A 27,313-nucleotide genomic window follows, 5' to 3' on the forward strand; every position below is an offset into this window, starting at 1 on the left:
GCAGTCTATATACCACACAATTGTTCTCTACAGGCAATACTTGAATTTCACAGGCATGAAAACTTAGTTTCCTTCTGCAAACAATCATTATACAACGAATTTGAAACAGCTACTATGCACAAAACCTATTTAGCCCCCAGGAACACTACACTGAACAAAATGGACCCAGATCTTCATCTTCACTGAAGGAAAAGTCTAGTGAAGGAGCTAGACAATAAATATGAAAGCGAGCATATCAGTCTGTCAGAAGTAAATGGAAAGGAAAAAGAATGAGAGTAAGGGAACAGGAAACACCAGAGGGAAGGCTTAAAAGCTATCTGTGTGATCACAAAGGTTGATATACTCAAATTTACATAATAGCATGTAACATAAAATCATCCAGACGTTTGCTAAAACGTTTTAAAGCCCCCTATCACTACTGTCCCACACATGTTGATACAGGAAATTCTCCAAAGAGAATTCAATTTAAAATTAAAGGTAGATGTGTGTATAGTGGTGAAGTTAGGGTGGGGGGTAATGTGTTAAGTGGATGAATAGTTAACAAGAAAACCACATAAACAAGCCAGCCAGCCAGCCATTCTTCAAATCATCCTAAAGGAGGCCAACGACTGCACTAACGGGAAACACTGGGTACTATGCATGCCATCTTCTCTACACTTCAAGATGACTACAACTGTAGAATATTCTCGTTTAGGAAGAAATGAAGACAGTGGACTCAGCAGTGATTCCAAAGGTCAGGCCACTGTGTGCTGCAGCCAGGATTAGCTGGAAGGAATGGCCACCGGGCACAAAGACAGTCAGGCTCTTCTGTGAGCCAGAACCAAAAGCTGTGCTGCTCATTCCTCCTTCCTTTAACACAGGACTGTACTGGTACAGCCCAGTCTGGAACACAGTTCTCTCCTTACTTGAAGATGTGTGCTTTGCCCTGTCCTCAGTGAACTGGAACAAGGATAGTTTTTATTTCCTCCTGCATTTCTGCATGAAATGGCACCAACCTAACAGTATGTGTAAATCTTGGTAAAGTCAAAGTAAGGTCCTAATGGCAGCCTAGTGTCTCATGGCTAGAGTGTGTCTATGTTTACCACTTTTCTTATATTTGGACAAGAACAATAACCCAGAAACAGCCCTACTGTATACATGTCTAACTCTTGTCCAAGGTTAGTCTTTGCTTGTTTAACTCTCTGATAAAGGCCATACTTTCAGGGTTACAAATTTTCTGTGGGCACTTTGGTCTGGAAGTACCCTAGAGAGTGGCCCCAAGTTTGGCTTTGGATCCCAATTAAATGGCTGACCCTCAACGGGTCACCAATCTATTACCCCACCACTCCACCCATTTAAGGAAGGCATCAATCCTTCAGGCTTGACATCAAGATGAAGCACCATCTCCTTCACTCAAGCCTCCCTCATAAGTACTCTTGTAAATGATTCCTCTTGTATCCAAACTCTTTCTCTGGGGTCTTTATCTCGGGCTGCATTCTTGTATAAAAACCTCAAAGGTGAATTAACTTACACTGATACAATAAGGCATCCTTTCTCCCCCCGATAGTCTTTTTAACATGCAATGGTGTTACGTATTAAAAGACTACACTAACAGAGTGGTTTAAACAATACACTGTCTTTGCCAAACCTTAACCAAACCCTGGTGCCAGGATGGGGATCCTGTTCATGTTCCTCCATCCCATCTCGCTGAGTCCCCACAGCGGAATATGAACTACAGTCAGTCTTGACTTAACCCCATGCTTCTAGTCAATGGAAAAAGGAATGCTAGAACTAGAATGAGGCGATAACTCCTAAAATCTTAAAGAATTACTGATTGAGGTCTAAAAAAGAGACACTTAAGAACACAGTTGACCACTTCAGTACACACTGCTTACTACCCAGGATAGCCACAAGTTCAAGGCCAGTAAGGGCAACTTAACAAGACCCTGTCTCCAGGAAATAAGTTTAAAAGGGCTAGGATATAGTTTAGTGTTGGAGTGCTTCCCTGGCAGATATGAGGCTATAGGTTCACTACTCAGTACTGCCACACAGGCATACAAGGCAATGTAGGAAAAGCACCTAGCACAGTTACTAGTGCAGCACTAGGTCAAAGCAAATGTTTCAAGAGCTCCAGGACAAGCCTAGCCTGGGTACATGTGTGCAGACACAATCATCAGATGGAGACGGACGTACCTCCGGGTCTTTATTCCACTGAACAACATACTCCCAGCAGCAGTGTGCATGCAGCACGTCCAGCTCAAGGCTACAAGGGAACTGTTCATAGGCTAAACACAGCAAGTCTGAAAGACACGAGAGGGTAACAGCACCCTTTCAGTACAAGAACGCAGCTACCTCACTCCGCCTCAGATCACGCAACGCTCATTATTCGGGTGTCACCTGGTATGGCTCCTAGGTCTATCTGCACCTCTGGCATCTCAAGGAAACTTCGGGCAATACCTTCTTTGGGTTCATCTGGGTTTTCTGCATCTCTTTCTTGGTTGGCACATTTCAACAATTCAGGGCTGAGGTCTTGTTTAAATATCCACTTGGCTACACTGTCTGCAACACCACCTACAGGTTTGAGACAAGAAAGAAAATAAAATCTGGTAAAATTTGAGTAGCAATGTACTAACCAAATACAGGATATGCTGGATATTCCCTCAGGATGTTCCTGAGGGATGTTCCCTCAGGAACAGATATGCACACCACATTCACTTCTGAATCTGAATGGTGATGCCAAAAAGTCATGAGATTTACAGCAGTGTTAACACCTACCATTCACCTTGAGAGGGCAAGCAAGACAGCTGCTATGTGGGGGCACACTTCTACATTGAGAAAAATCTCAAATAAATGTAAATGGACATGTGTCAATATGGTATGCCATACACTTGCCATAAATTCAAAATATACTACACAGACACAGATGGAGAGAAATTACTTTTTTAAAGGATTTTTTTTTTCTTTTTGGTTTGAGAGTCTTATGTCAGGCTGGCTTCAAACCAATTACATAGCTGAGGATGGATGACCTTGACCTTCTGATGCTACTCCCTCCACCTCTAAAGTGATGGAACAAGTATGTGCCACCACCCCTAGTTTATGATGTGCTGGGGATTAAGCCCAGGACTACGCATGCCAGACAATCACTCTATCAATGAAACTAATGCCTACTCCTCACGTTACTTTTTTAAATTTAAAATAAATGCGTATGTGTTTGTATAGGTGTGTACGCACACATACGTACATGTGACATCAGAAGGGGAGGGCGGCGTCCTGCTCTGTTACTCTGCCTTGTTCACTTGAGACAGAGTCTCTCACTGAACCTGGATCCAGGCTGGCAGCAAATTCCAGTCTGTCTCCCTCTCCCACAGCACTGTGGTTAAAGTGTACACAGCCACACCTGGCTCTTACATGAGCTCTGGAGACTTGAACTCAAAGACTCATGGTTGGCAGAGACACTCTTCCGCATGGAGTCACTGCCCCAGGGACACGACCCACCCACCCCATATTACATCTAATCTACAACTCACTTGGCTATGTGAAATATCTATGGGCAAAATTTAGTCATAATTTACATGTTCTACTCATCAAGGGGGTACTGCAGGAGAATATTATTTTAAGGTATGTTACTTTTGTTTATGTTGCATTTGTTTTAACTCTGTGAAGCTGTGTTACTGTGCCTGTCTAAAACAACTGATGGCAAGGCAGAAAAGAGAGACAGGTGGGGCTGCAGGAGAGAAGATACAGAGGGAGAAATCTGGAAAGGGAGATGGAGAAGAAGCCAGAGAAGGGGAAAATATCAGGGGCTAGCCATCCAGTTACACAGCAAGCCACGGAGTAAGAGTAAGACTTATGGAAATAAGAGAACAGGAAAAGCCCAGAGGCAAAAGGTAGACGGGATAATTTAAGATAAAGAAAGCTGGCTAGAAACTAAGCCAAGCTAAGGCCGGGCATTCATAAGTAATAATAAGCCTCCGTGTGTGATTTATTTGGGAGCTGGTGGCAGGCCCTCCAAAAAGAGCAAGAAACAAACAACAACAAATTGGCTTACCAACTTGGGGCTCATATATCCTCTAGAGCCTGAGGAAGTTGAATAAAAAAAAAAAGGGATATGGCTCCTTTAAGAGTTTGGGCCGGACCGTTTCTACCGGTCAGTGAGCCACTGAGCAGCTGGTATGTTAAGTAGGAACAAAAAACTAAGTAAAAACACCTGCCGCAGTGCAAGCATCAGCACTCTAGAGCTGTAGGAAGGGTGAATGCAGTTCCTGATCAGACAAACCTCCAAACAGGCCAAGAGTTTCACGCTTAAATTTCCTGGACCCATGCGGAGAATCCAGGTGTACCTTATAAGCTTGAAAGTTTGCTCATACAGTCAAAAAAGGCTAAAAGATACACAGTAAAAGAGATCCAGACAGAAAAACGTTGAAACAGGTTCCAGTGTGTTTTACAATGTATATAGGCGTAAGAAAGAAAGAAAAAGTTGGGCGGTGGTGGCGCACGCCTTTAATCCCAGCACTCAGGAGGCAGAGCCAGGTGGTTTGAGGCCAGCCTGGTCTACAGAGTGAGCTCCAGGACAGGCACCAAAAATACACAGAAATTGTCTCGAAAAACCAACCAACCAACCAACCAAACAAACAAACAAAAAAGAAAAAAAAAAAAAGAAAGGAAAAGGGTACGGACAGTCAAAGAAACAGTTTAAAAATAATAAAATCTTTGAAGAGAGAAGTACAATAATAAAAAATAAGCCATGTAGAAATGGGAAATACACAGAGAGTTTGGATCCTGTATGCTGTGTTGATTTTGAATTTTTTAAATGGTCATAAGCAAACAAGAGCCACTAAGAGACATAGGATTAAAAGAAGGAGTGTTGAAATAAATCAGCCTTTATACTTAGGAATGCCTTAACTTTTGAAAAGTCAAAAAATGTATTTGTCAAATAGAAATCAAAAATGCTTTGGAGTTCCCACAGGAGATGAGAGGCTGTGGATTCCTTCAGGGTTAATATGGATCAGGTTTGATCAGGCGAGACCTCCTGAAACTTGACAGGTGATATCTATCAGCAAAGGTCACTGCTGGTCTTCCCAGGACTTGGCCATTATCTCAAAATTTTCTCTCTAGGACCCTAAAGATACTTCATCCACAAACAGCAGGAAGAATATGGAGAAAACTATACCCATATTCCCAAGAATTGGGAGCTGGGGATGGTTTCTGGTTAATTGGTGGGTTATAAATGTTTGTTATCATTTATGGGAATATAGCATATTGATACAAATTTAAAATTATTTTTGTTACACTGTATATAAGTTTCTACTCTTGTTTAAAGGAGTTTGTTATCATTTAGGGGCATAAAAAATATTAACACAAATTTAAAGTTATTTGTGTTATACTGTATACATGTTTCTACTCTTGCTTAAAGGATTTCTGTATATTGATAAAAATTTAAGGTTATTTTGTTATAACATATTGTATATATGTTCCTATTCTTGTTAAAGGCATTGTACCTATGCAGTTTATTTAAAAATATAAGGTAAAATTATAGTTTTTGAAAGATGTTATTATAAACTATATAGGATAATCAGGAACATAGGCTAGTGGTTAGTCATTTATAACAATCAAAATTGTAGAGAGGTATGGTTTCTAGGTTAAATAGATATATTTTAGATAGATGGTCTTCAAATACTTCAAAGATCTATAGCATATGGCATTTAAAATGTTTTGTTAATTTAAAGTTTTTCATGACAATGAGACACATCTGCTCCTGGTAGCACCAATTTATTTCAGAGAGATGATGGGCACTGAAGAAACTCCTTATGGAGTTTGCTTTCATTGTTGCAAGGTTAGCCACTGGGCAAAGAAACTGTTCTTGCCTTTGACTGCTGACAATGTGCTGAGCAGACTGGACATGCAGGACACACAGGAAAAAGACTGTTGAATTTTGCCGAAACAAGGCAGGACAGTCCTTCAAAATTTCTGCCAGACATTCTGCAGGACACAGAGGAAAATGACTGATGAACTTTGCCAAAACAAGGCAGGACAGTTCAAAATTTCCGCTTCATAGAAAACGACAGCTTGCAGAAAATTCTGTTCACGCTTAGTGCATACGAAAAGTCGGAGAAAAGTCTGCCAGATACTCTAGGCATGTAGGCTGAAGATGGATGCCCCAACACCGCAGAGGAACTTTGGGTGACTGTCCAGGCAGCCAAATGTCTTTATTGTTAGATAATATTATATCCTTCTGGGTCTTTGATGGAGTTGAAGACAAAATAGTGTTAGTTACAGTTTCCTTAGTTATGATAGAAAGTAAGTTAGGTGTAAAACTTTGGATTCACTAAGACAGGATTAATAATGCATTATTTTCTCTGAATATACTAACTACAAACAGACAGAATATTGTAAATGTAATTCCTACTTGATAATTGTTTTTGTTGTATGTAGTTATACTATGTTAAAGTTAAAGCCTTTATTTTTATTTAGACAAAAGGGAGAAATGTAGAATATTTTAAGGTGTGTTACTTTTGTTTATGTTGCATTTGTTTAACTCTGTGAGGCTGTGTTACTGTGCCTGTCTAAAACAACTGATGGTCTAATAAAGAACTGAATGGCCAATAGTGAGGCAGGAGAAAGGATAAGAGGGGCTAGCAGGCAGAGAGACTAAACAGAGGGAGAAATCTGGAGAGGGATTGGAGAAGGAGCCAGAGAAGGGGAGGACATCAGAGGCCAGCCACCCAGCTACACAGCAAGCCACGGAGTAAGAGTAAGACTTAGGGAAGTAAGGGAACAGGAAAAGGTCCCCTCCCCACACCAAAAGAGTAAGAAACAACAGGATACAAAAAGTTATAAGTGCGAGCTGGAAATGTTCAAGGCATCTCAAAAATTCTGTTTGTTACCTAAAATAAACACACATTTAAAAATGGTACACACTAACTTTAAAGGTGAGCTCTCGACCAACGCGAGGATTCTTCTCAGATCACACTTTATTGGATGGTGAGGGCCCTTAATTACAGCTGCTTATATAGGGAATCACAAAACTGTGAAGAATCCTGACCCGTGCATGTCACCAGTAGTCATAGCCAAATATTTGAGCTCCATCTTAGTGGGGCGGGGTGAGGAATGAAGTATCACTATGCTGCCCACTATGGCTGGTTTGAAATTTATTAGCTCAGATGTTCATTCCCCCATCTGCTTCCAGAATAGCTGGGACTAACACAGATGCCACCATGCCTGGTTTACCTCTTATTTTGATTCAAATAAAGAGTTACCCATAAAAAAAAAAAAAGCTTCATGGTAAACCCACCCTCAGCTGTAAAAACACTAGGGACATGGTGCTAGGAGACTGAATTTATTACATCTGGCTTCTAGACTACCTCACAGATGTTATGCCCCTGACTATATTTATTGGGTTAATATTAAAATGATGTACCTCAATCTTCTTTAGGTGACAACATGGTATACAGGAAATTTACAATTAAAAAATCATCACAAATCTTATAATGAGTGAGAAAACAAGTTAATTAAATAAAAATCTATGAACACGGGGCTGGGAAGATGGCTTAGGGTTTGAGTAAGTACTACCCAATCATGAGGAACAGAATACAGAGCTCACTGCCCATGTAAATAAGCTAGGCAGATGGCACACCCATGTAAGGCCATCTCTGAGGTTGGCAGAGACTGAAGGATCCCTGGCTCTTCCTGGCTTCCAACCTAGCCTAGAAAATTTGAACCCTAGGCTTGGAAAGAGACCCTGCCTCAAAGGAATAGAAGGACACTGACAGAGGACACTTGACACCCTCTTCTGGCCTCCATGCATGCACACATAGTCCAAGTACACGCACACACATACATGCATAAATAAATGAATCTTGAAGACCTAAAAGCACTTGAAATAACAGCCCCTGAACTGTAGGCCAGTGGAAAGTCATGCATCAGAAGAGGACACTGCTGAAGGCTCTCACTTACCTGTGGAAAATCCACAGTTGCTCTCACAGGAGTACAGGGTGGAAGAGCTATGAGCAGAGGCTGGGGAGTGCAGGGCAGTGAGGAGGAGGAAGAGAGGGCAGTAGGAGGTACTAGGGTGCATCTGGAGAGGGGGAGTACACTGCTGGTCTACAGCATAGCAGAGACTCTAAAGTTGACAACTAATTCAATATTCAAAACAGACATCAGAGAGGACTTGGAGTGCTCTGACACAAAACAATGACAGCCACATAAAGGATCTGAGCTAATGACGCATAAATGTATTAAAATGCCACACTATGTCTCATAAATACATATGACTGCTGTGTGGCAATGAAACATAAAACATATACTTATAGAAAATGGAGAAACACAAAAAGGGGACGAAAGAGAGGAAGGGATGAAGTTATTAGTTCTAAGGGGACCAGGAGGAGAGAAAGTCGGCTGGGAATGGCCTCTTGGATGGATACTTGGATGGACTTTTGAACATGAGCGAGACTTGAGTGTCCGTGAGTGGGTGAGGTGCGACCAGGGAGAAGGATGGATTCAGATCCAGGAAGGGAGTCTCATAAACATCTCATTCAATGAAAACTAGTCTAAAATTAATTTGAAAACACTCACACCTATATTCATGGCACTTGGCTAGGGAAGGAGGACTGTGAGTTCAAAGCAAGCCCTGGCTGCATTGTCATAGCCTGTCTGAAGAAAACAGAACAAGTCAATACATACTCAAGATGACGCATGTGCGTCAGCTCACCTTTTCCTCCTTCTAACAGCTTTTTAACAGAAAGTCTTGGGAGTGGCTCTGTCTGTGGAGACGACACTTTGGCAGGTGGAGGGCTGGCCTTGCTGTGAAGCAGAGTCTGGAGTATGAGGCAGTCCTCCAGCTGTTTGAGCAGGAGCTTCCAGTACTCGGTGTCAAGAGAAAGGGCTTCCCAGGAGTCTGTGAGGGCTTCTGCATCAGCACCCAAAACCGTCTGGGAAAACTAAGAGAAAATATCTTGCTCATACTCTGGGCAATATGTTTGTTTTTGATGTGCTGAGGGGGGGATTGACTCCACGGCCTTACACACTCTGGGCAACTGCTCTAATACTGAGCCACACCCCAGTTGTCTGGCAAAGACTCTGAATAACATTAACTTACATGAAAGCAACAGAGACGTCATTTTACAGATTTACTACTTGACTGGATGAGGCTGGAGACTCGGGACATATAGAAGAGGTCCTGTGGTAATAAGTCGGGCTCAGCCAGTGTGCATCTTAAAGAGTCTTCTGGCCTTGGGCAAGGGCTGCTCTGCTCAGGACACTGACAGAATATACCAGCCAACTCTATCACTGTAAACACCTCAATCTGGTAATGTCACCATTAGCCCTTAACTTCCAGGGCTGACAACATTTGGAGTAAACCGCTATAGACCCACTCAGGTTTTAATCTAACATCCCACTAGGAAAAACCACTTGACCTGCCATGAAATGTAAGAGAAGCAAATCTTCTCTTCCTAATGTAAACAAACCCTCAGAAGAGGGGAAACCCTCACAGCAAATGTTTGGTAAAGTGCTGGCCCGTCTGACTCAGTGCCGGGTGTGTAAGAGGAGGAGGATGGAGACAATCATGGGCCTGCAGAACCCGAATAAACCCAAGAAGTGGTCCAGTGTGGCCCTGACCCCTTAGTGAGAAAAGCATCACCATCCACTACCAGTACTTAAGTTCTTCACACATCCCACAGTCCAGACGCTCCAGAGCACTGCAAGCTATCTACCCAAGAATGGAAATCAGCCACCGGCCAACTAGCTCGGCACAGAGGGCAGCCGCACAGCTACCCACTCACTTTCTTATCTGTAGCACTGTTGGACATCTGTGCAGCAACAGAATGCCCAACATGTGCAGACAGCAGGGCAGCGCCATTGTTCTCCGACTGAATACAGGCCATACGCATCTGCTGCCACCAAGGGGACACAGACTGAGAATCCCACGTCTCGTCAATGGCCACTGCAGAGACAAGAAGAAAAGCAAAAGGTAAAATCTTACCCTGTCAATTTGGGTGTGTTGTATATGGGTCTCACTCTTTATGTTTAAACTAAACCCCTCAAAGATATACCTGCATATTTCTAAATGTACTAGAAAATTAATATTGTGTGCCAGCTAGGTTTTTATCAACTTGACACAAGCTAGAGTCATCTGAGAGAAAGGAACCTCAAATAAGAAAATGCCTCCATAAGCTCAGCCTGCAGGCAAGTCTGTGTAGCATTTTCTTGATTGGTGGCTGATGTGGGAGGGCCCAGCCCACTGTGGGTGGTGCCACCCCTAGGTAGGCGGTCCTGGGTGTGTAAGAAAGCAGGCTGAGCACAGAGAGCAAGCCGGTAAGCTCCACTCCTCCAGTCTCTGCTCCAGTTCCTGCCTCCAGGAACTGAGGTTCACTGACCTCCTCAGTGACAGACCGTTACCTGGAAGTAGAAGAAGAAATAAACCCTTTCCTCCTCAGTTGCTTTTGGTCATGGTCTTTATCACAGCAATAAAAACCCTAAGCCATTGCAATTGATTTCTTTCACATTTATCTTCCATTTCTTTATATTGTTAGTCAAGCTGTTTCTTGAATCAATACCAAACTCTTCATTTTTTTTTCCCCTTGCGGGGGAGGAGGTTGTTGTTGCTGTTGTTTTGAGATGGGGTTTCTTTATGTAACAGCTTTGGCTGTCCTGGAACTCACTATAGACCAGGCTGGCCAGATCCGCCTGCCTCTGCCTCCACTGCCCGGCCCCAAACTCTTATCTGAAATATTTTCATCATTACTAAAAAGGAATAACGGGGAGATATATACTTTTAGAAAATTTTTATTATTTACTTTATATGTATGGGTTTTTCATCTGCATATATATCTATGTATCACATGTATGTCTGGTGACCACAGAGGCCACAAGAAGGTACTGTATCCCCTGGAACTGGAGTTATAGACAGTTGTGAGTCACTGTGTGGGTGCTGGGACTGGAACCTAGCTCCTCTAGAAGAGCAACAAGTGCTCTTAAACACTGAGACACTTCTACCAAAAAAGGCAAAGTAGTATTTCTGCCAAAGACCATTCTCCAATAACGTTACATTTCTGACGGCAGAATTTCACGGTCCTATATTAAAGCGTATCACTAATGCACAGGAAGCTTTCGGCCAGCGCATGAAGACTTCTCTAGCAACAGGGTCACAGAGCCAAGGATGCAAACCAGGGTCTGGTGTGCACAAAGGTTCCTCCTGGCTTCATACCCCACTGAAACATTTTCTACATTGTGGTCTCCTTTTGCTGGAAGAAACTCCCCCTGTCTTTGTGTGGTGTTTCAAACACTACATTCTGTTTCAGAGCATCGAAGTGGAAACCCTGAGCACTGGCCCACATCTCCTACCTTTCATCTTGCTCAACAGGGACAGCATGGTATGAAGACAGCAGACAGACTGTGGTTTGTCCAAAATATCTTTTTCCTTCGAAAGCCAAACACTTAGGAGCAGAGACTAAAATAAAATTAAAATATTTTTCAGCCTAAATAATATTTAACAAAGAGATTTATAGTTTCCTACAGTGTGCATGTGTACACAATGATGCAGCTATTTAGCTGGGTGCTTGATCTATCATGTAATGTGGGGATCACTGTCTCCCTAAGAGATTCTCAACACCTGCTGGGTACCTGACCCCCACCTCTTCTACCCCCTCTTAGGTCACACGCACTGTCTTCCAATCTAAGCCACAGTTAAGGAAACCCTGCCAGGAAGGACACCCCTCTGACCTTCGCCTGCGGAGTCAAGTGCCCGCTGCTGTGCTGAAAGAAGACAGGGAGGAGGGGCTGTGCGGCTCTGGCTTTGGCCAAGGGTACAGGGACATGGTGGGGAAGTACAAACACCACGTTCTCATTCTAGAATCCCTAACAGGTTAGGAAACACACGCTGTAAACAAAACAATTTTGGCAAACATGAATGAAAGTCTTTTAAGAGTTAAGTCTACAACAGCTTTCAGATTTGTGAAGCTTGTTAAAAGATGATTCCGAGGCGATGAGAATTTGAAGAGCACAGTGTCACATCTGTAAGTGCTGGTTTCTATGCAGCACCTTGGTTGCTTACAGAACTGCAGTAGCTTTATGTGGGAAGAGCTCTAAAAGCTGGTGGTTGAAATGTGTTAGTTCACATTACTTTCAAACAGTGAAGGGAAGGAGCGGAAGGTGGTGTACGAGGGGATGAGTTTACACAGGTGACTGAGAACTAGGAACCACATAAAGTGGCTGGCGTTATATTTCCTCATTGATTTTAACAATAACCCCCGTGGCAGGGACAGCCACGCACATTTCAGAAACAGTGAAGAGTCCCTAACTTCCAGCACCATGCACATAAGGAGTTCCCATTCTAGTTTAGCCTATACAAGAACTTTAAAAAAATAAATAAATATAAACAACTCTGCCCTTAATTTCCTCATGTTCATAAAATAGTGAAAATACTAATAGTTACATAAACCATATGTTCTTCTGACACTTGCTTATATGATGGGAGGACAGACAGCCACTGACTGACAGAAGTAAGATCATATTCTAGCATGTAATTTCTAACAATGGTGACCCAGCACGCTGCTGAGTCCAGAAAACTGTCTTACCCTGATCATCAAGGGTCTCCCCTCTGCTTTAGATGACCCCCAGCTTCACACATCCTGTTGTTCATAACCAACAGTTGGTTCTTTCTCAGCGGTAACAAAACACCCACCTTCAGCAGAAACAACTGTCTCATTGCCTCTGCCTGTGTGCACGGGCTGTGATGCACTGAAGGGAAGTACTTTCTACCTTTCGGCTCGTGCTCCGCTGCTATAGACTCACTGACTCATTACATTATATGGTGTGTGAGCGGTTTACTAGAAGTACATCCTGTCTACAACTGAACAGCGGTGCCTGGCTGTCACCTGCACTTGTGAGGCAGAAGCAGGCAGTCCTGAGTTCCAGACCTGTCTATACTACACTGCAAGACTCTCTCACTCCATCCTGCCCCCACAAAGAAATAAACAAACTGCCACCAGGTTTTTTAAATGTATTTAAGAGGTTTAAAGTCTCTCAAATCTTGGTTTATGCCCCCATTAACAAAAAAGTTCCAAACGCCAATCAAAGTGGCATCCCACAGTTACGTTAGAGGGAGACAGCTCGGCTAAACACACTAATAACTTGTCTTCAGACTGACCTGGACTGTCCTTGCCCACTGGCCCCACGCATGCCTGCAGCCAATTCTGACAAATGCAAACCTGCTGCCTAACTGTCTCCTTCCCAACTCTCCCTGTGTCAGCCCCTCCATCTCCTGCCCTAAGCTGGCCTCTGTTCACACTGTAAAATGGCTTTTTCTTTTTAAAAATAACTTAAAATTTCCTAACAGCTAAGCTTTTGTTCAAAAGTAGATCAGTACAAAATGCAGATGAGTTCCCCTCCAAACACAACAACGCATTTTAGAAACACTTAGCAGAGAAAGGTACTTTGCACATCAGGGACAATGAAGGTAAACACAGAGACAAATGATCAGCACATGCAGAACAGCAGCTTTCAAGTGAATACAAGGAGGGCAGTGTTCCAAGCCAGCACAGCAAAGGAAGGCGCCATGCATGATGGGAACATGATAGCATGGATCCACACATGTGAATTATCCTATTCCACATATCACTATGCCACACTTAGACAGACAGTCATGAAATAATGCTGGGGTAACTGATTAGGAACAGCGCAGACAAAAAAAAAAAAAAAAAAAAAAAAAAAAAAAAAAGGCCTGGAGAAATGGCTCAGAGGTTAAGAGCACTGACTGCTCTTCCAGAGGTCCTGAGTTCAATTCCCAGCAACCACATGGTGGCTCACAGCTATCTGTAATGAGATATGGTGCCCTCTTCTGGCCTGTATACAGCAGTCATACATGCTGTATACATAATAAATAAATAAATCTTTAAAAAAAAAAAAAAGAACAGCACAGACTATAAAATTTAGTGAACTCTACAGTTCTATTAGTTAATATCTAAGACTTGCAGAACATCTCCTTCTATATAAATACCCTTAATGCTTTACTCCTGCACTCAAAGGATGCAGATAAGCTGCGAGGACACCACCTGTTGGCCTTGTTTTCTACACACAAGGCACTACCAGTCAATCTTTCACCTGCGCTGCATTTTCTAGTCTTTCGTGAATACAACCAGAACTTGATAAAGCCATAACTGTTCTGAAAACATGCATATGCTAACACAGCAATACAGGAACTAAATTGAATGTAAATGCCTAGAAACTTAAGTACATCTAGAAGGCCTCTCCCCTCCTCCCTTCTTCCCTCCATAGTACTGGGGATGACTGAACCCAGGGCCTTTGCACATGCCAGGCATTCACTTTACTGTTGAGCTATATCCCTAGCCTTCCTTTTGCTTTTTAAATTTTGGGACAGGGCTTTACTGGGTTAAACAGGCTGGCCTGAATGTCCACAGCCCAGGTAGGCCTTAAATTTGTGGTCCTGTCTCCTCTGTCTGAGAAGATGGTATTATAGACATAGTTATGCTTTCACACCTGGCTGGAAGCCTTTCTAAGTTAACTACTTTCTTTCCCTCCTCCATCCCCCTGCCCCGACTCCTTTCTCCACCTTAAATTCCTCTTTTTATGTTCTGTCATAAGACGTTGTCTCATTGTATAATTCGGGCTGGTCTCAAACTCATGGCCCTCTTGCCTCAGCTTCCTGAGTTGCTAAGATTAAAAGCATGCACTTTCATGAATATAATTCTAATAAGGGTGTTCCTTATTTTTAAATGGAGATGCAGACAATTTTGTTGCAACTGAATTCACAATGTAAATTAAGAAGCCTTCATTCCAACAGCTCCATCTGAACCTCCTTCTTCACAGATTTTTATTTGGAAAGCACTGCAGATTTGATGGTGATAATAAATAAAGTGGAGCGCTATTAAGGAAGACTTCTGACATCACTTTTGGTGCTCCATAGAACCTATGTGTGTGCATGTATACACACACACACACACACACACACACACACACACACACACACACACGAACAGGAACAGACATGCATACATGTAAAACAGGGAAGGAAAGCAGACAGGCTGGCACAGTGAAGTCTCAGGAACCCTTTCTACCATGTCCCTTAATATTACTATCTTACCCAAGATCAAAACCAAGAAACTAACATTGGTAAAATCTGTCATATTTCATGAGCTACAATGTACTTATTTGTATATATGTATGTGTATATGCAATTTTGTTCTGTTTTGTTTTGCTTTTTGAAATAGACAGTGTAGCCTTGGCTGTCCTTGAACTCAGAAATTCACCTGCCAATGCCTCCCAAGTGCTGGGATTAAAGGCATGCACCGCTACTTCCTGGCTGCATATGCAATTTTAAAAATTAATTTTGAGACAAGGCTGGTCTGGAACTCACTATGTAGACCAAGCTGGCCTTGAACTCAGAGATCTGCCTGTTTCTGCCTTGATGGTGGGGAGACAAAGCCTTACGCAGTTTTAGAGCATGAATAGTTCTGATCGTCATCACTACAGTAAGAGAACAAATTTTCAGAACAAGAACATTGTGCTTTTTCACAAAGGTTACACAGATACCCCAATTTGGATCTTTTTAAAATTGGCTTTTTCCCACTTTGTATATTTTCCTTAAGGGAAAGTTACAATGTGTTTCTCAATGGTTCCTCGGTCTATTTTTTTTTGTTGTTGTTGTTGAAAATATACAATAAAAATATGTGAATTGTTTACAATGGAAGCACACACTGATACATGCAAAAGTCATCCTAGTAACACTGACAGGGGAGAGCTTGTTCCTGAATGTCTGGCACACAACATACATCTGCAGAGCTGTCGCTGGCACTGAATGTGTGCTGTGTGCTGTGTGCATGAGCAGGAGGCAGTAAGGAGGAGGTGAGGGGGATGGGTAACTTCCTTGCTCTTTGTATTTCAGTTTTCTCATTGGATGATTCTTCTGTTTCACAGGTGTGTAAAGCTGCACCCTCGAATATTTGAAACTTGAAAATGTTGACATCAACTTTATTCACATTTTAGAGAAGTTTGTTTTTAGGAATTCTTTCTTTCTAAGGTAACAACTGATGATCAAAATCTACTGTAAAAGCATTCACCTGTTAGAGTCTATATTTATTTGAGGCCAAAAATTTATAAGATAAAATAACACAATCTTAATATGGTAATTACAATTTTCTTTGATCATTTCAGGTTTTTTATGTGTGTTCTTGATATGTTAAGGATAATGATTTGAAAGTTAACACTTCTATGTAACTTTTGCAAAGGATTCAGTAAAAACCTTACCAGTAACTGCTGAGGGCTAAATCCCGCAGACTCCAGAGTATGACACATATCCTCAGTGGAGCTTTCTCCATGCAAACACTTCCAAAAAAAGAAACTGCCTAGCAAAACAAACAAACAAACAAACAAACATGTTACTGAGGAGGAATACTCAGATTAACAATCTTGCTTAACTGCAAACTGGAATCCCAGAGGAGCAGGACAGCATGAAAGAAAAGAATTTGTTGTTGTTGTTGTTGATTTGTTTGTGAGGGTTTCTCTATGTAGCTCTAGCTGTCCTGGAACTCACTATGTGGACCAGGCCAGCCTCAAAATCACAGAGACCCATCTGCCTCTGCCTCTTGAGGGCTGGGATTAAAGGTCTCCACACCCGAAAGAAAAGAACTTAATGTCTGAATTTGATTTAGGAGAACAGAAGGGAAATCATCATGTCTTAAAACTGATCCTTGTGTGTGTATTGTATGTGTATGTGCATGGGTGAAGGCTAGAGGTCAGTGTAGGAGTTCTTCCTTAAATGCTCCCCACTTTATGTTTTGAAATAGATCACTCACTGAACCTGGAGTTCATCAGTTAGGCAAGACTAGGTGACCAGAGAGCCCTGGGGATCCTCTTATCTATGTCTCCTCAGGGCTGGATTACGGGCAGATGCACCATGCCTGGCTTTTGCACAGGTGCTGTGACTTCAAACCATGGTCCCTATGTCTGCGTGGCAATCACTTCACTGAATGAGCCATCTCTTCAGCCCCAGCCTTTCCACAGTAGGAGGCTTATTAAACGTGTGTGACATGGTGTGGACACCCAGAATGCATTACTGACCAAAAAATATGTACACTGAATTCTTTGGTTGTTGAACTTCAAACAAAAGCAGATTCTGAGTTGCTGTATACTTGCACCAGGACTTCTGTAGAAGAGGGAGGGCATATGGAGCAGATTCCAGGATGTTACCTACCGAGAGCCACATACTCCTCTTCACTTATCTTCTTTATGCTGAGCGCATCCTTCTCATACTCTAGATATTCAAGGAAGATCTTGACAGGCAGCACTCCATCTGTATCCTCAGAAAACCGGACAGTGATCTTGGTGTTTTCTTGCTTGTACTTCTCTAACAAGGCCCGGAGCTTCACGAGTTCCTTATCGTCCAGCCTTAGCAACACAGCCAAGTCCTTCAAGAGTAAGAGTAGGCCTTGTCTCTATGAATTGTCACAAACTCTAGCCCCTTATTGGAGCTGAGATTCAAGGTTGTTGAGCAATGGTAGCTTTAAAAATTAGTATGAAATATAACAGAGTTATTGTATTGTTTAAAATGTTAGTTTTAAATGATATTTCATGAATATGATGTTATATAAGTAAACTAACCTTGAAAAACTATTTACTACTAACAGTGCCATTTTAGGAAGTTTCTTTAGAGTACTAAATACTCTTCTAAAAGTTAGGACCCTAATAAATATGTATTACATAATAGAAAGTAATCATACAGTATGTAAGTGTAACTTTGCTTTCCAAGAAAAGTAAATGACATGTGGCTGCATGCCTCTGTGCGACATGAACAGTACACCATAACCACAACCCTCATCCGCTCAGGTCCTCTGTGCACATACACCATAACCACACCCCCTCCCCCAGTCCTCTGTGCGACATGAACAGTACACCATAACCACAACCCTCACTGCATCCGCTCACAGGTCCTCTGTGCGACATGAACAGTACACCATAACCACAACCCTCACTGCATCTGCTCACTAGGTCCTCTGTGCAACCAGGGATACAAAGATGTCAAGCCTCAGCTAGAACCTGCTAGCCTTTCAAGCCATTTCACATAGAACATATAAAGACACACTGCCTGAATTACCATTTTTTTTGAAAACCCTGTAAATCTGTCATAGCAAGGAAAACCTTTTGCTCAGTGCTACACAATTAAAACCACAATCATACACATTCAATTTTGTTTTGTTTTTGTCTTTTTGAGGTGGTGTATAATTATGCTGCCTTTATTTCTGGATTTGCAATCCTCTCTCAGCCTTCCAATAGCTGAGGCTCCAGGAGAGTAACACATGCCGCTATTCATTTTCACCAAGCACATGCTCTTGATGAGAAGAACCTAAAACTACACAGGCAGCTCTTCCTGTAAACCTCCATCAACTTGCATGTTCCTGATGTTTACAATTACTGAAGTAGATAGCCTGATCCTAAAGAACTCATTTCATAATGTTTATTGGAAATGAGAGAATACCACCATGAATGTACTACTAAAATGTTAAAGTCTAAAATCCCAAAGACCAGAAGATATGAGAATGTATTCTTTCATTTTTCAGTTTAAAATTATTTATACGGTTGTATATGTAACCTTAACTTTGAATAAGACAGGCTAATTTTTAAACAAGTATTACTGTAACTTGACAAATCACTAAAATCACTTTAATAAACCTGCCTTGGATAAGCAGAAGACATGGGGCTTCCGGGCTGGGCAACCCACTAGGGAGCAGTTATCTGAACGGAAGGAAGACATTCTACCTCTAGTTTCCACTCCGGGAAACTGAATGAATGCATTTCTTGGAGCAGCTACTGCACTACACTACAGACTGGAAGGGACTGTTGTAACTACTTGATGTTTTACACAAGTGAGACAACATTTAGTACAGTTGTCTGTAACACTTGGGTCTGAGAGAGACAATTTTAGAATTGTATTTCAGTGTATAATTCACAAAGGAGCAAGCAGCATTAATTTACTAACAATGCAGAAAAACCAACCTCTTGCTTGGTAGAATCTTTCTTTCTTTCTTTCTTTCTTTCTTTTTTTTTTTTTTTTTTTTTTTTTTTGGTTTTGAGACAGGGTTTCTGTGTAGCCTTGGTTGTCCTGGAACTCAAAGATCTACCTATGTCTGCCTCCCAAATGCTGGGATTAAAGGTGTGCACCGTCCAGCTTGGCAGATCCTTTTTATAGTTTCTTTAGAACTTGGCCAGTGAGACAGCCCAGCAAGTGAAAGTGCTTGCTATGTAAGTCTGATGGTCTGCGCTCAGTCTCTGGAACATGGTGGATGGAGAAACTACTCCAGACGGCTGTCCTCTGACCACCGCATATGCTAAGGCAGGGCTACACCACACTCACAGACATACAAACAGTAATAATAACATGAAAGGTAAAGAAAAGAAATGACAGTTTTGTCACATCAGAAAACAAAGTATTTTTATTGTAAAGTTTTTCAAAATATATTTTAAAAAGTCACCTGTGGTGGTTTGAAATGAGAATGGCCAACATAGGCTCATATATTTGAATTCTTAGTTTTCAATTGGTGGACTGTTGAGGAGGATTAGGAGGTGTAGCCTTGTTGAAGTAGGTGTGTCACTGGAGGTGGGCTTTGAGGTTCCCAAAGCCCAGCCTGGCCTAGTCTCCCTCTCTGTCTGTGGATCAGGATGTAAGCTCTCAGCCCCATGCCTGCCTGCCTGTATGCTGTCCGTCATGATAAAGATGGACTAACCCTCTGAAACTGTAAACAAGCCCCTAATTAAATACTTGGTTTTATAAGAGCTGTTTTGGTCATGGTGTCTCTTCACAGCAATAGGACAGTGACTAAGAAAATTTTAGTGACCTTAAAAAATGTGTCAAGAAAATTCTAAGGAGTCTAGAACAGTAAAGATGAATTAACAATGAGATTTAATATCTTTGTATTTTTACAAAATATAGATTTAGTAATATAAAGCAACAAGGGATAGAAAGGAGGCCTGATAAAGAAAATATACTGTTAAGTTCTTAAAAACAATAAAAAAAACCACCCCAAACCTTTACTTTTCTACTGTTTACTCAAAAACTTTAAGAACTAAAAACACTCAAAGGGATTATTGTGCATAATACTAATATTTGTGGTTACTCACATTATCAGAGAACGGTGTATCTGGGTGAAAATCAAGAGAATTTAATTGACTGACAGATTCATAAAGCTGTAGTAACTTCAATTTACTGGCACAAAACTGTAGCAGTCCTTCATCAACAGACTCAAGCTCTAAAAGGCGGAGGGAAAACATATTAGACATATTTAGCAGACTCATAAAAAGATGTTCATAATCTCTTAAATATGTAATTCCTTAATGGGTTAAATACTGATATGCTTAACCCAGCATAGATTTGGAAAGCAAAAATATTTTTCCCATTATAGTAAAATGTCTTTTAAGTGAAATAACATTTCCTAATAAGAGGTATAGAGTAAGTTTTTTGAGTGGTACGTGTGTATGTGTGTGTGTGTGTGTGTGTGTGTGTGTGTGGTTTTTTGAGACAGGATTACTCTGTGCAGTTCTGGCTGTCCTATAACTCCCTGTAGACCAGACTGGCCTCAAACTCAGAGATCCGCCTGCCTCTGCTTCCCAAGTGCTGGGATTAAAGTGCACCACTGCCGCTACCACCCAGCCTGTGGCACTTCTATTTAAAGAAGTCTCTGGAAATACTTGGATTCATCCCAGTGTGATGCACTTGCTGTGCTCACCCGAAGATGTACGGATGTAAGGCTGCCTGGCTCTGCTTATTATCAAGAGGGTCAAAGACAATGACATTTGGTCAGGATTGTAATGAATATATCTTCAAGAGAGCCTGGCAAAAAGACCTAAAGTAGAATTCTACTAATATCCTCCAATAATTAGATTTATTTTGTTCAAGATTAATGCTGAGGCACACATCTGCATAATAATTTAAATATTCCTTGCTAATGTAAAACAAATACATAGTCTCTAAAAATTTTTCAAGTGGAAAACTTGAAAAACTCTTATTTAAGACAGAGTAACAAGAAACACTATTATGTTCTCACAGCTATAATAAAACAGCATACAAAACTCTTAAGAATATTTAGGATTCCCACTTATCAATACAACTTGAAACTGATTTGATTTTTAGTTTTGGTTTTGTTATCTGGCTGATTCTCTACATAACGTCAAATCTCTTATTAACACTTTCAAGGGATGTGGGATTTTATGAGCATGGTATACCTTTAAATGAGCTGTTTCCCCTAAGGTGTGAGTTCTAAGAAGGCTACTGTTTACCAAGAGCCGGCTCTCTGTATCTACTGAAAATGTCAAGAATGAAAGCAAACTCAAATTCAGATGCTTTATGTCCTAAAGGAACTTAATAGGAAGTTGTTGTTTTTTAAAGCCATTGTAGCATAAATGTGATTAAATATAAGTCTAATTTATATATTACTGTTAGGAAAAAGTCACAAGTAGATGGGTTCCATCTACTGCACACTGTAACTTAACTGAAACTGGGAGTTTGAAGCCGTTTGTTTTGCAAGCTCAGCTGAGTAGAATATGGAGTTACAAAAACAGTTTCCAATGATTCTTTTCAGACAAGTTTAAACAAACAAAAGTCAGCCCCAAAGTTCAGTCTCACTAATCCAGTCACAGGCTCTGAATTCGGGAACTCCCTCCTCTGTCCATAAGAGAAAAGGGTGAGCCTGTGCAGATGCTCACTAACAGAACACCACTTCAAAGGATAAATTGATCACTACCCCAATCAGAAATTATTACTTCAGTAGAAGCAAAGCAAAAGCCAAAGGCAGCAAGAGAACCTGATTGGGCTTTGTTGTTGTCTGTTTATAAGACTGGGTCTCCTATGTAACCAGGCTGGCCTTTGAACTCAGAGACCCATCTACCTGTGCTTCCCAAGAGCTGAGATTAAAGACATGCACCATGATCCCCAGCCCTACTTAGGTTTTGCAGATCATCAGCTCATCACCCTCATCCCAATGGCTTTCATAATGTTCTGCAACTCTGTCAAAATAATAACTTCTCATCATTCTTTAAAAATTTTTATATTGTTAATTAATTTCTTAGTTCAGTTTTATTTTTTATTTATTTACAGTTTTTCTTTTTTTTTACTCATTGTACAGTCTAATCAAGATTCCTGTATGTTAATAGTTTATTTTAATATTTAAAACAATACTTTTGTTAATTATTTAAGAATTTGATATATCATAGAATGCTACACATGTTTAAGCCAGTATTCAGCAACACTTCCATCCCTTCCCAACTTTATGTCCACTTTTTTAATTTTAGAAATTTTATTATCAAAAGATTTGCAAATAAAATAAAAGTATCACACATCAAAATTAATAGACACAAAGTCTATAGGAGGCATCTGGAATGGAAGCTGTGGCGCTTCACATTAACTTTGATATTTTATGAACACTTTGAGGGATGGAAGCTTTATAAGTATGGTATGCCTTTTCCCCCCTAAATAACTCACTGAGTCCAATTTCTGCTTCCCATATACTCAAGGATGTGCACACTGGAGTGTGTTTGACCTAGTAGGAGCCCAAACCCCTAATGACAATTGACTCCCACCTCCAGAAGCCATCCACCATCAATAGCTCTCAGGTAGAGGTGCGGGTTTGTGATCCCCACTGCCTTCAATGCAGGGGTGTGTACTGGTTGGATGCTGACAGGCTGTGTGCAGGCAACAGCTGCTGTGACTTCAGGAGTGCAGTGGTTCTGTCATGTCCAAGACTTTCCTCCAGTCCTCCTTTCACTCCCCCAACAATCTTTGGTTCTTACGATCTTTTTGCCCCTTTTCCAAAATGTTCCCTAAGCCTTGGAGGGAGGGGATACAACATAGGCATCCTCTTTGTGGCTGTTTCTCATCATTCTCTACTGACATATTTCCTCACAATAGTGAAATGTGGATAAAAAAACTTCCTAATAACATTTAATATATTGAGACAGTTCAGATGAAAATTAAATGTGAATGTTAGATATGAAATCTGTTAAAGCTCCCAAGTAGTAAGTGTATGGAGGAAGTTCCCTATTTTATGTCTACCAGCCCATCCCCCACCTGTCTATCATCTACCAGTCATCTTTACATTAACATGTAGTGGCATCATAGGTCCCACAAAGAAATACATAATCTGAAGTGAAAACATAACAGTATCTATTACCTTGATTTTTTAAAGTGTCCATTAAAGTCTGAGTAACATTTCTAAGGCAAGAAAATGATAAACGTTCACTGGCCAAAATGCTTTCCAGAGCCTAGAAGAAATAGAGTGATTCTAGTGATTATATGGCAACAAATTTGCTTTTATTTTATACATATACCTATATCTTTGCAATCCACAATTTCAATACACACACCTGAGAATTCAAGTTATATCAAAAGCAGTATGTAACCAATCCTATGTCCAGACAGAAAATGAAACAATTAGAGGGCAATTGCTGGGTCACAGAATGCCACGCAGCATGGAGAGTACAGCTGTTCTCTAACAGAAAGTCTGAATTGGCCTCTACCAGGAGTGAATGAGAAGCAGAGGTTACTGGCATGCCAGTTATAACTTCATTCCCACTTGCTGCATATGCACATGGGAGGCTGCCATTTCCGCATGGCTAGCTAGACACAGTATCCACTCTACCCTCCCCACTCTCACTCCATCCAGATGTTTAAACATCTTCAATTTACAGGTTTTAAAATACCTCATCATACCTGAGGTAGTGGCCAGGGGAGACATCAATGAGTCAGGACAGTTAAAGTTCATATTTACCTTTGTGTATTAGCATATTAAATTGGACTTTAGCTGCTGAGACACATAGTTTAAAACCCCTAACCCTACGCTGGCTGTGGTAAGGCATAGGACTCCTAGCACTCGGGAAGGCAGAGGCAGGCTGGTCTCTGTCAGTTCTATGTAAGCCAGAGCTGCAAAGTGTGACTGGTCCAAAAATAAATAAAGCAGACTAAAGATAAATATCAGTCTCATAACACAATGATTTCTATGTTTGGGGGTGAAACGGGCACAGAAGGTGACTCACAAAACTACCAGTCCTATAATGAGGCGACTATCCACAGTATAGAAAGAAAGTGACCAAAGAGACCAGAACCCAGGATAAATGTAATCCTCTTCCGGCCCGCCAACAAGGTGGGCTGGTGGGTGAGCACACTTTCTTCCCATCACTGGACTCAGTCTCCTACAGTCTTTACTGAACTCTGCCTTTCCTCTAGTGTTGAAAGGCAACAGACATGCTGACTTTTCTAGCATTTTAAATAAAATCCATGCTTTTGTGTATGATTTGGTGACAGAGAAAGAGAATCCTTCGTAAGACAACTTGTGCCCGGCCATCCCAGCTCTGCTGCTCTGATGGGATGCAGCACCTCTAATTTCTAACAATAATCTCCTGAGTGACAGGTGTTAGAAGAATCTGTTCTAATGACTGGTCTTGGCCTCTACTCCTAGAACAGGTGTGCTAAAACCCTGCAGAGAGAGAAGCTGGGAGAATGTTCTGCTGTAACATTTAGTGTTTGCCCCCAGATTCCTGACACAGAACTCCTTAGACCTGTATAGCTCCATGGGAGAGAACACAAACACCTTCTGTTCAGTGAGGTAGTCTCCAGCAGAGTCTCAAGATGGGGCTAGTTACCATGGCAACCATCCAGGAGATTAGAGAATTATAATTTTTAGTCCACTCCTAACCTCTGGGGAGGAGAAGCACTTAAGGAGAAGTTGACCAATAATAGTCAATGATGCAATCAATCATCCCTAAGTAATGAAACCTCCATAAACTCTTGCAAGGATAGAGGCTTTGGAACTTCAAATCGTGCTAAGGCTTTATAACATGCAGAGGCTCCTGCAGGGGGCCGGGAGGCCACACCCCCTTCTCCACAAGCACTGCCCTGTACACCTAGCCAGTTGTCAGTATTCTTTATAATATCTGCTTCAACATACAAACACAAGAATTTCCCTGAGTTCTGGGAGCCACCTTAGCAAACAAGAGCAAAGGACAGGTCACACAGAATTCATAGCTGAGCGGAAGCACAACAACCTGCTAGTTGTTACTGGCATTTAAAAGTGGGGAAAGTTTTATGGGCCTGAGCCCTCCAGGTCAGAAAGTCAAAACTGATCTTCAACAATGAGCTGGAAGACGTGACATGCTGAGACTGTGGTGCACAGGACTTAGCAGTAAAGTGCAGTTAGGAGAAGCAATCTGCCGTCTGCTGACAGAGCTGAGGAAACAGCCTAGTAGTTCCACTCTGTGTAAGTTCAGGACAAACCTGCAGCATGTGTACAGGAAACACACGGTCATGGTTTCACTGAGAAACCAGAAGCAGCCTGAACGGTTCAACGGCAGGAGAGTGAACGTGAGCTGCAGCATGCACATTAGCAGGTTGCAACTGCAGTGCCATTAAGCATGGGTCACCCACAGCAACACACTAAAAACAAGTCACAGAACACAACAATGTGTCTCCAACAATAAAAGGCTGAAAACACATCAAGATGTATCAGAGGAGCCGCACAGAAATGAGGCATCAGTAAGAAAAATACAAAACTCCTCAGGGATGGAGATGAGTTGGGACTGAGGAGGGACAGCTGGGCTGTCAGAGACTATTTCCTCAGGTGATAGTCACACACCTGTATTTATGCTATTATGTTTCCATTATTCCAGATTTATGTATGGATGTGCATGTATAAAGCACATGCAATCACATATATAGCAATATAAGAAGTTTTTTTTTTTTTAAAGAAACAATAGACACTCCTACATGGGGATATGAAAATAAATTTTTCTCAGGATCAAGTGATGTATCAGTTTCTCAGCAGGAAAGTTCACTTAATATACACACTTACTTGTCTCTTGGTTGCGGGGTACTTAATATCAAGGATCAACTCCTTTATTTCCGTTTCAAATGAATCTACAATGAGAAAACCCGATTGGAATTTTCAATTTACTGAAGAAAGAAGTTTCTCTGAAAGAAAATGAGCTCTCTGCACTCTGCCACTCTAAAGGATGCACAGGGGCCCTCGCATTATCATTTTACTGAGAATTTTAATAACTCCAAGATCAGCAGTTCTCAACCTGCAGGTCGGGACCCCTCTGAAGGATGGAATGACCCTTTCACAGGGGTTGCATTATCAGATATTTACATTACGATTATGAAAATAATTTTATGGTTGGGGTCATTACATGAGGAACTGTATTAAGGGTCGCAGCATCAGGAAGGCTGAGGACCACATCATCCTCTCAGAGCACTGATAGAAGATGCCACGTCCCTCATCTCATCCTGGAAGAGGGTCGAGACAGCTCAGAACGGTCAGGTACTTTGCTGCACTCACAACGCTATGGCGTTATTACTTGATCTGATCAGAGGCACCTACCGAGCCCCCCGGGGGACTTGGTTTTCAGCAGGGCCGCCAGTTTCTTCACCAGGTGCAGGTCCTTGGCTCGTTCACTCTTCTTGTCACTAAAATAACAAACACAACTTACTATACAGTATGCATTTGCGTTCTTTCTACTCCTTTTTTGTTTATACGCTTCCTATTTAACTTTAAGGGATCATCCAGTGATAAAACAAACCACAAAGTACTAACTATAAAACAAACAAAACAAAACAAAAAAAAACCAAGGTAAGCCGGGCGGTGGTGGCGCAGGCCTTTAATCCCAGCACTCGGGAGGCAGAGCCAGGCGGATCTCTGTGAGTTCGAGGCCAGCCTGGTCTACAGAGCGAGTTCCAGGAAAGGAGCAAAGCTACACAGAGAAACCCTGTCTCGAAAAACAAAACAAAACAAAACAAAACAAAAAAAGGTAAAGAACTAAGCAAAATGTGCGCAGGAAACTCGTAGCAGACACAAAGAAACTCTTACCTCAGTGCTAAATGGAAAGGCACGTTCACTGTTTTCACACTTGCAGACACCGGGTCAACAAGACAGATCTGGTAAGTCTGAGGCTGCCAACTCTGACTTGTCACATTGTTTAAGCCCATGATTTTGTAGCCAGGATACAGCAGCCTAGGGCAATCACATACCAGTGGGTGGTTATCAGCAGCAGGAGTCAAAATCCCACAAGGTGCTCTGACCAGCAGCTACATCTTCATCAACTCAGGGCTATCTATCCACTGGGCAAATCACACTGATGCCAGAAAGCTAACTGAGGCAGAACTAACTCAGAAGGAGGAGTCTACTCTCCTCAAAGGTTCTAGGAAACTGTATGAAGACAATCAAATCTGAAGCCCAACAGCAAATAAAGCGTGTGCCTTGCTTAGCATCACCACTGGGAAACTGGTGGGTTTTTCCTTTGGGGTCTTCACAACATAAGCAAAAGACAAACGGCTAGAGCAAGC

General features: G+C 41.6%; 1 protein-coding gene across 1 annotated transcript in view; it reads right to left on the bottom strand.

The window, feature by feature from the left end:
• Rab3gap2 (RAB3 GTPase activating non-catalytic protein subunit 2) overlaps positions 1-27,313 on the bottom strand; it is a 90,695-nt gene that overhangs the window by 13,979 nt on the left and 49,403 nt on the right. Inside the window, 12 exon segments of the mRNA XM_028855762.2 lie at positions 2,173-2,279; positions 2,377-2,550; positions 8,687-8,915; positions 9,759-9,919; positions 11,320-11,425; positions 16,240-16,337; positions 17,186-17,399; positions 20,107-20,234; positions 23,151-23,241; positions 25,824-25,888; positions 26,352-26,437; positions 26,838-26,981. Coding sequence (XP_028711595.1) covers positions 2,173-2,279; positions 2,377-2,550; positions 8,687-8,915; positions 9,759-9,919; positions 11,320-11,425; positions 16,240-16,337; positions 17,186-17,399; positions 20,107-20,234; positions 23,151-23,241; positions 25,824-25,888; positions 26,352-26,437; positions 26,838-26,981 — 1,603 coding nt within the window.

This window comes from Peromyscus leucopus, chromosome 15, assembly GCF_004664715.2.
Source record: "Peromyscus leucopus breed LL Stock chromosome 15, UCI_PerLeu_2.1, whole genome shotgun sequence".
NCBI lineage: Eukaryota > Metazoa > Chordata > Mammalia > Rodentia > Cricetidae > Peromyscus > Peromyscus leucopus.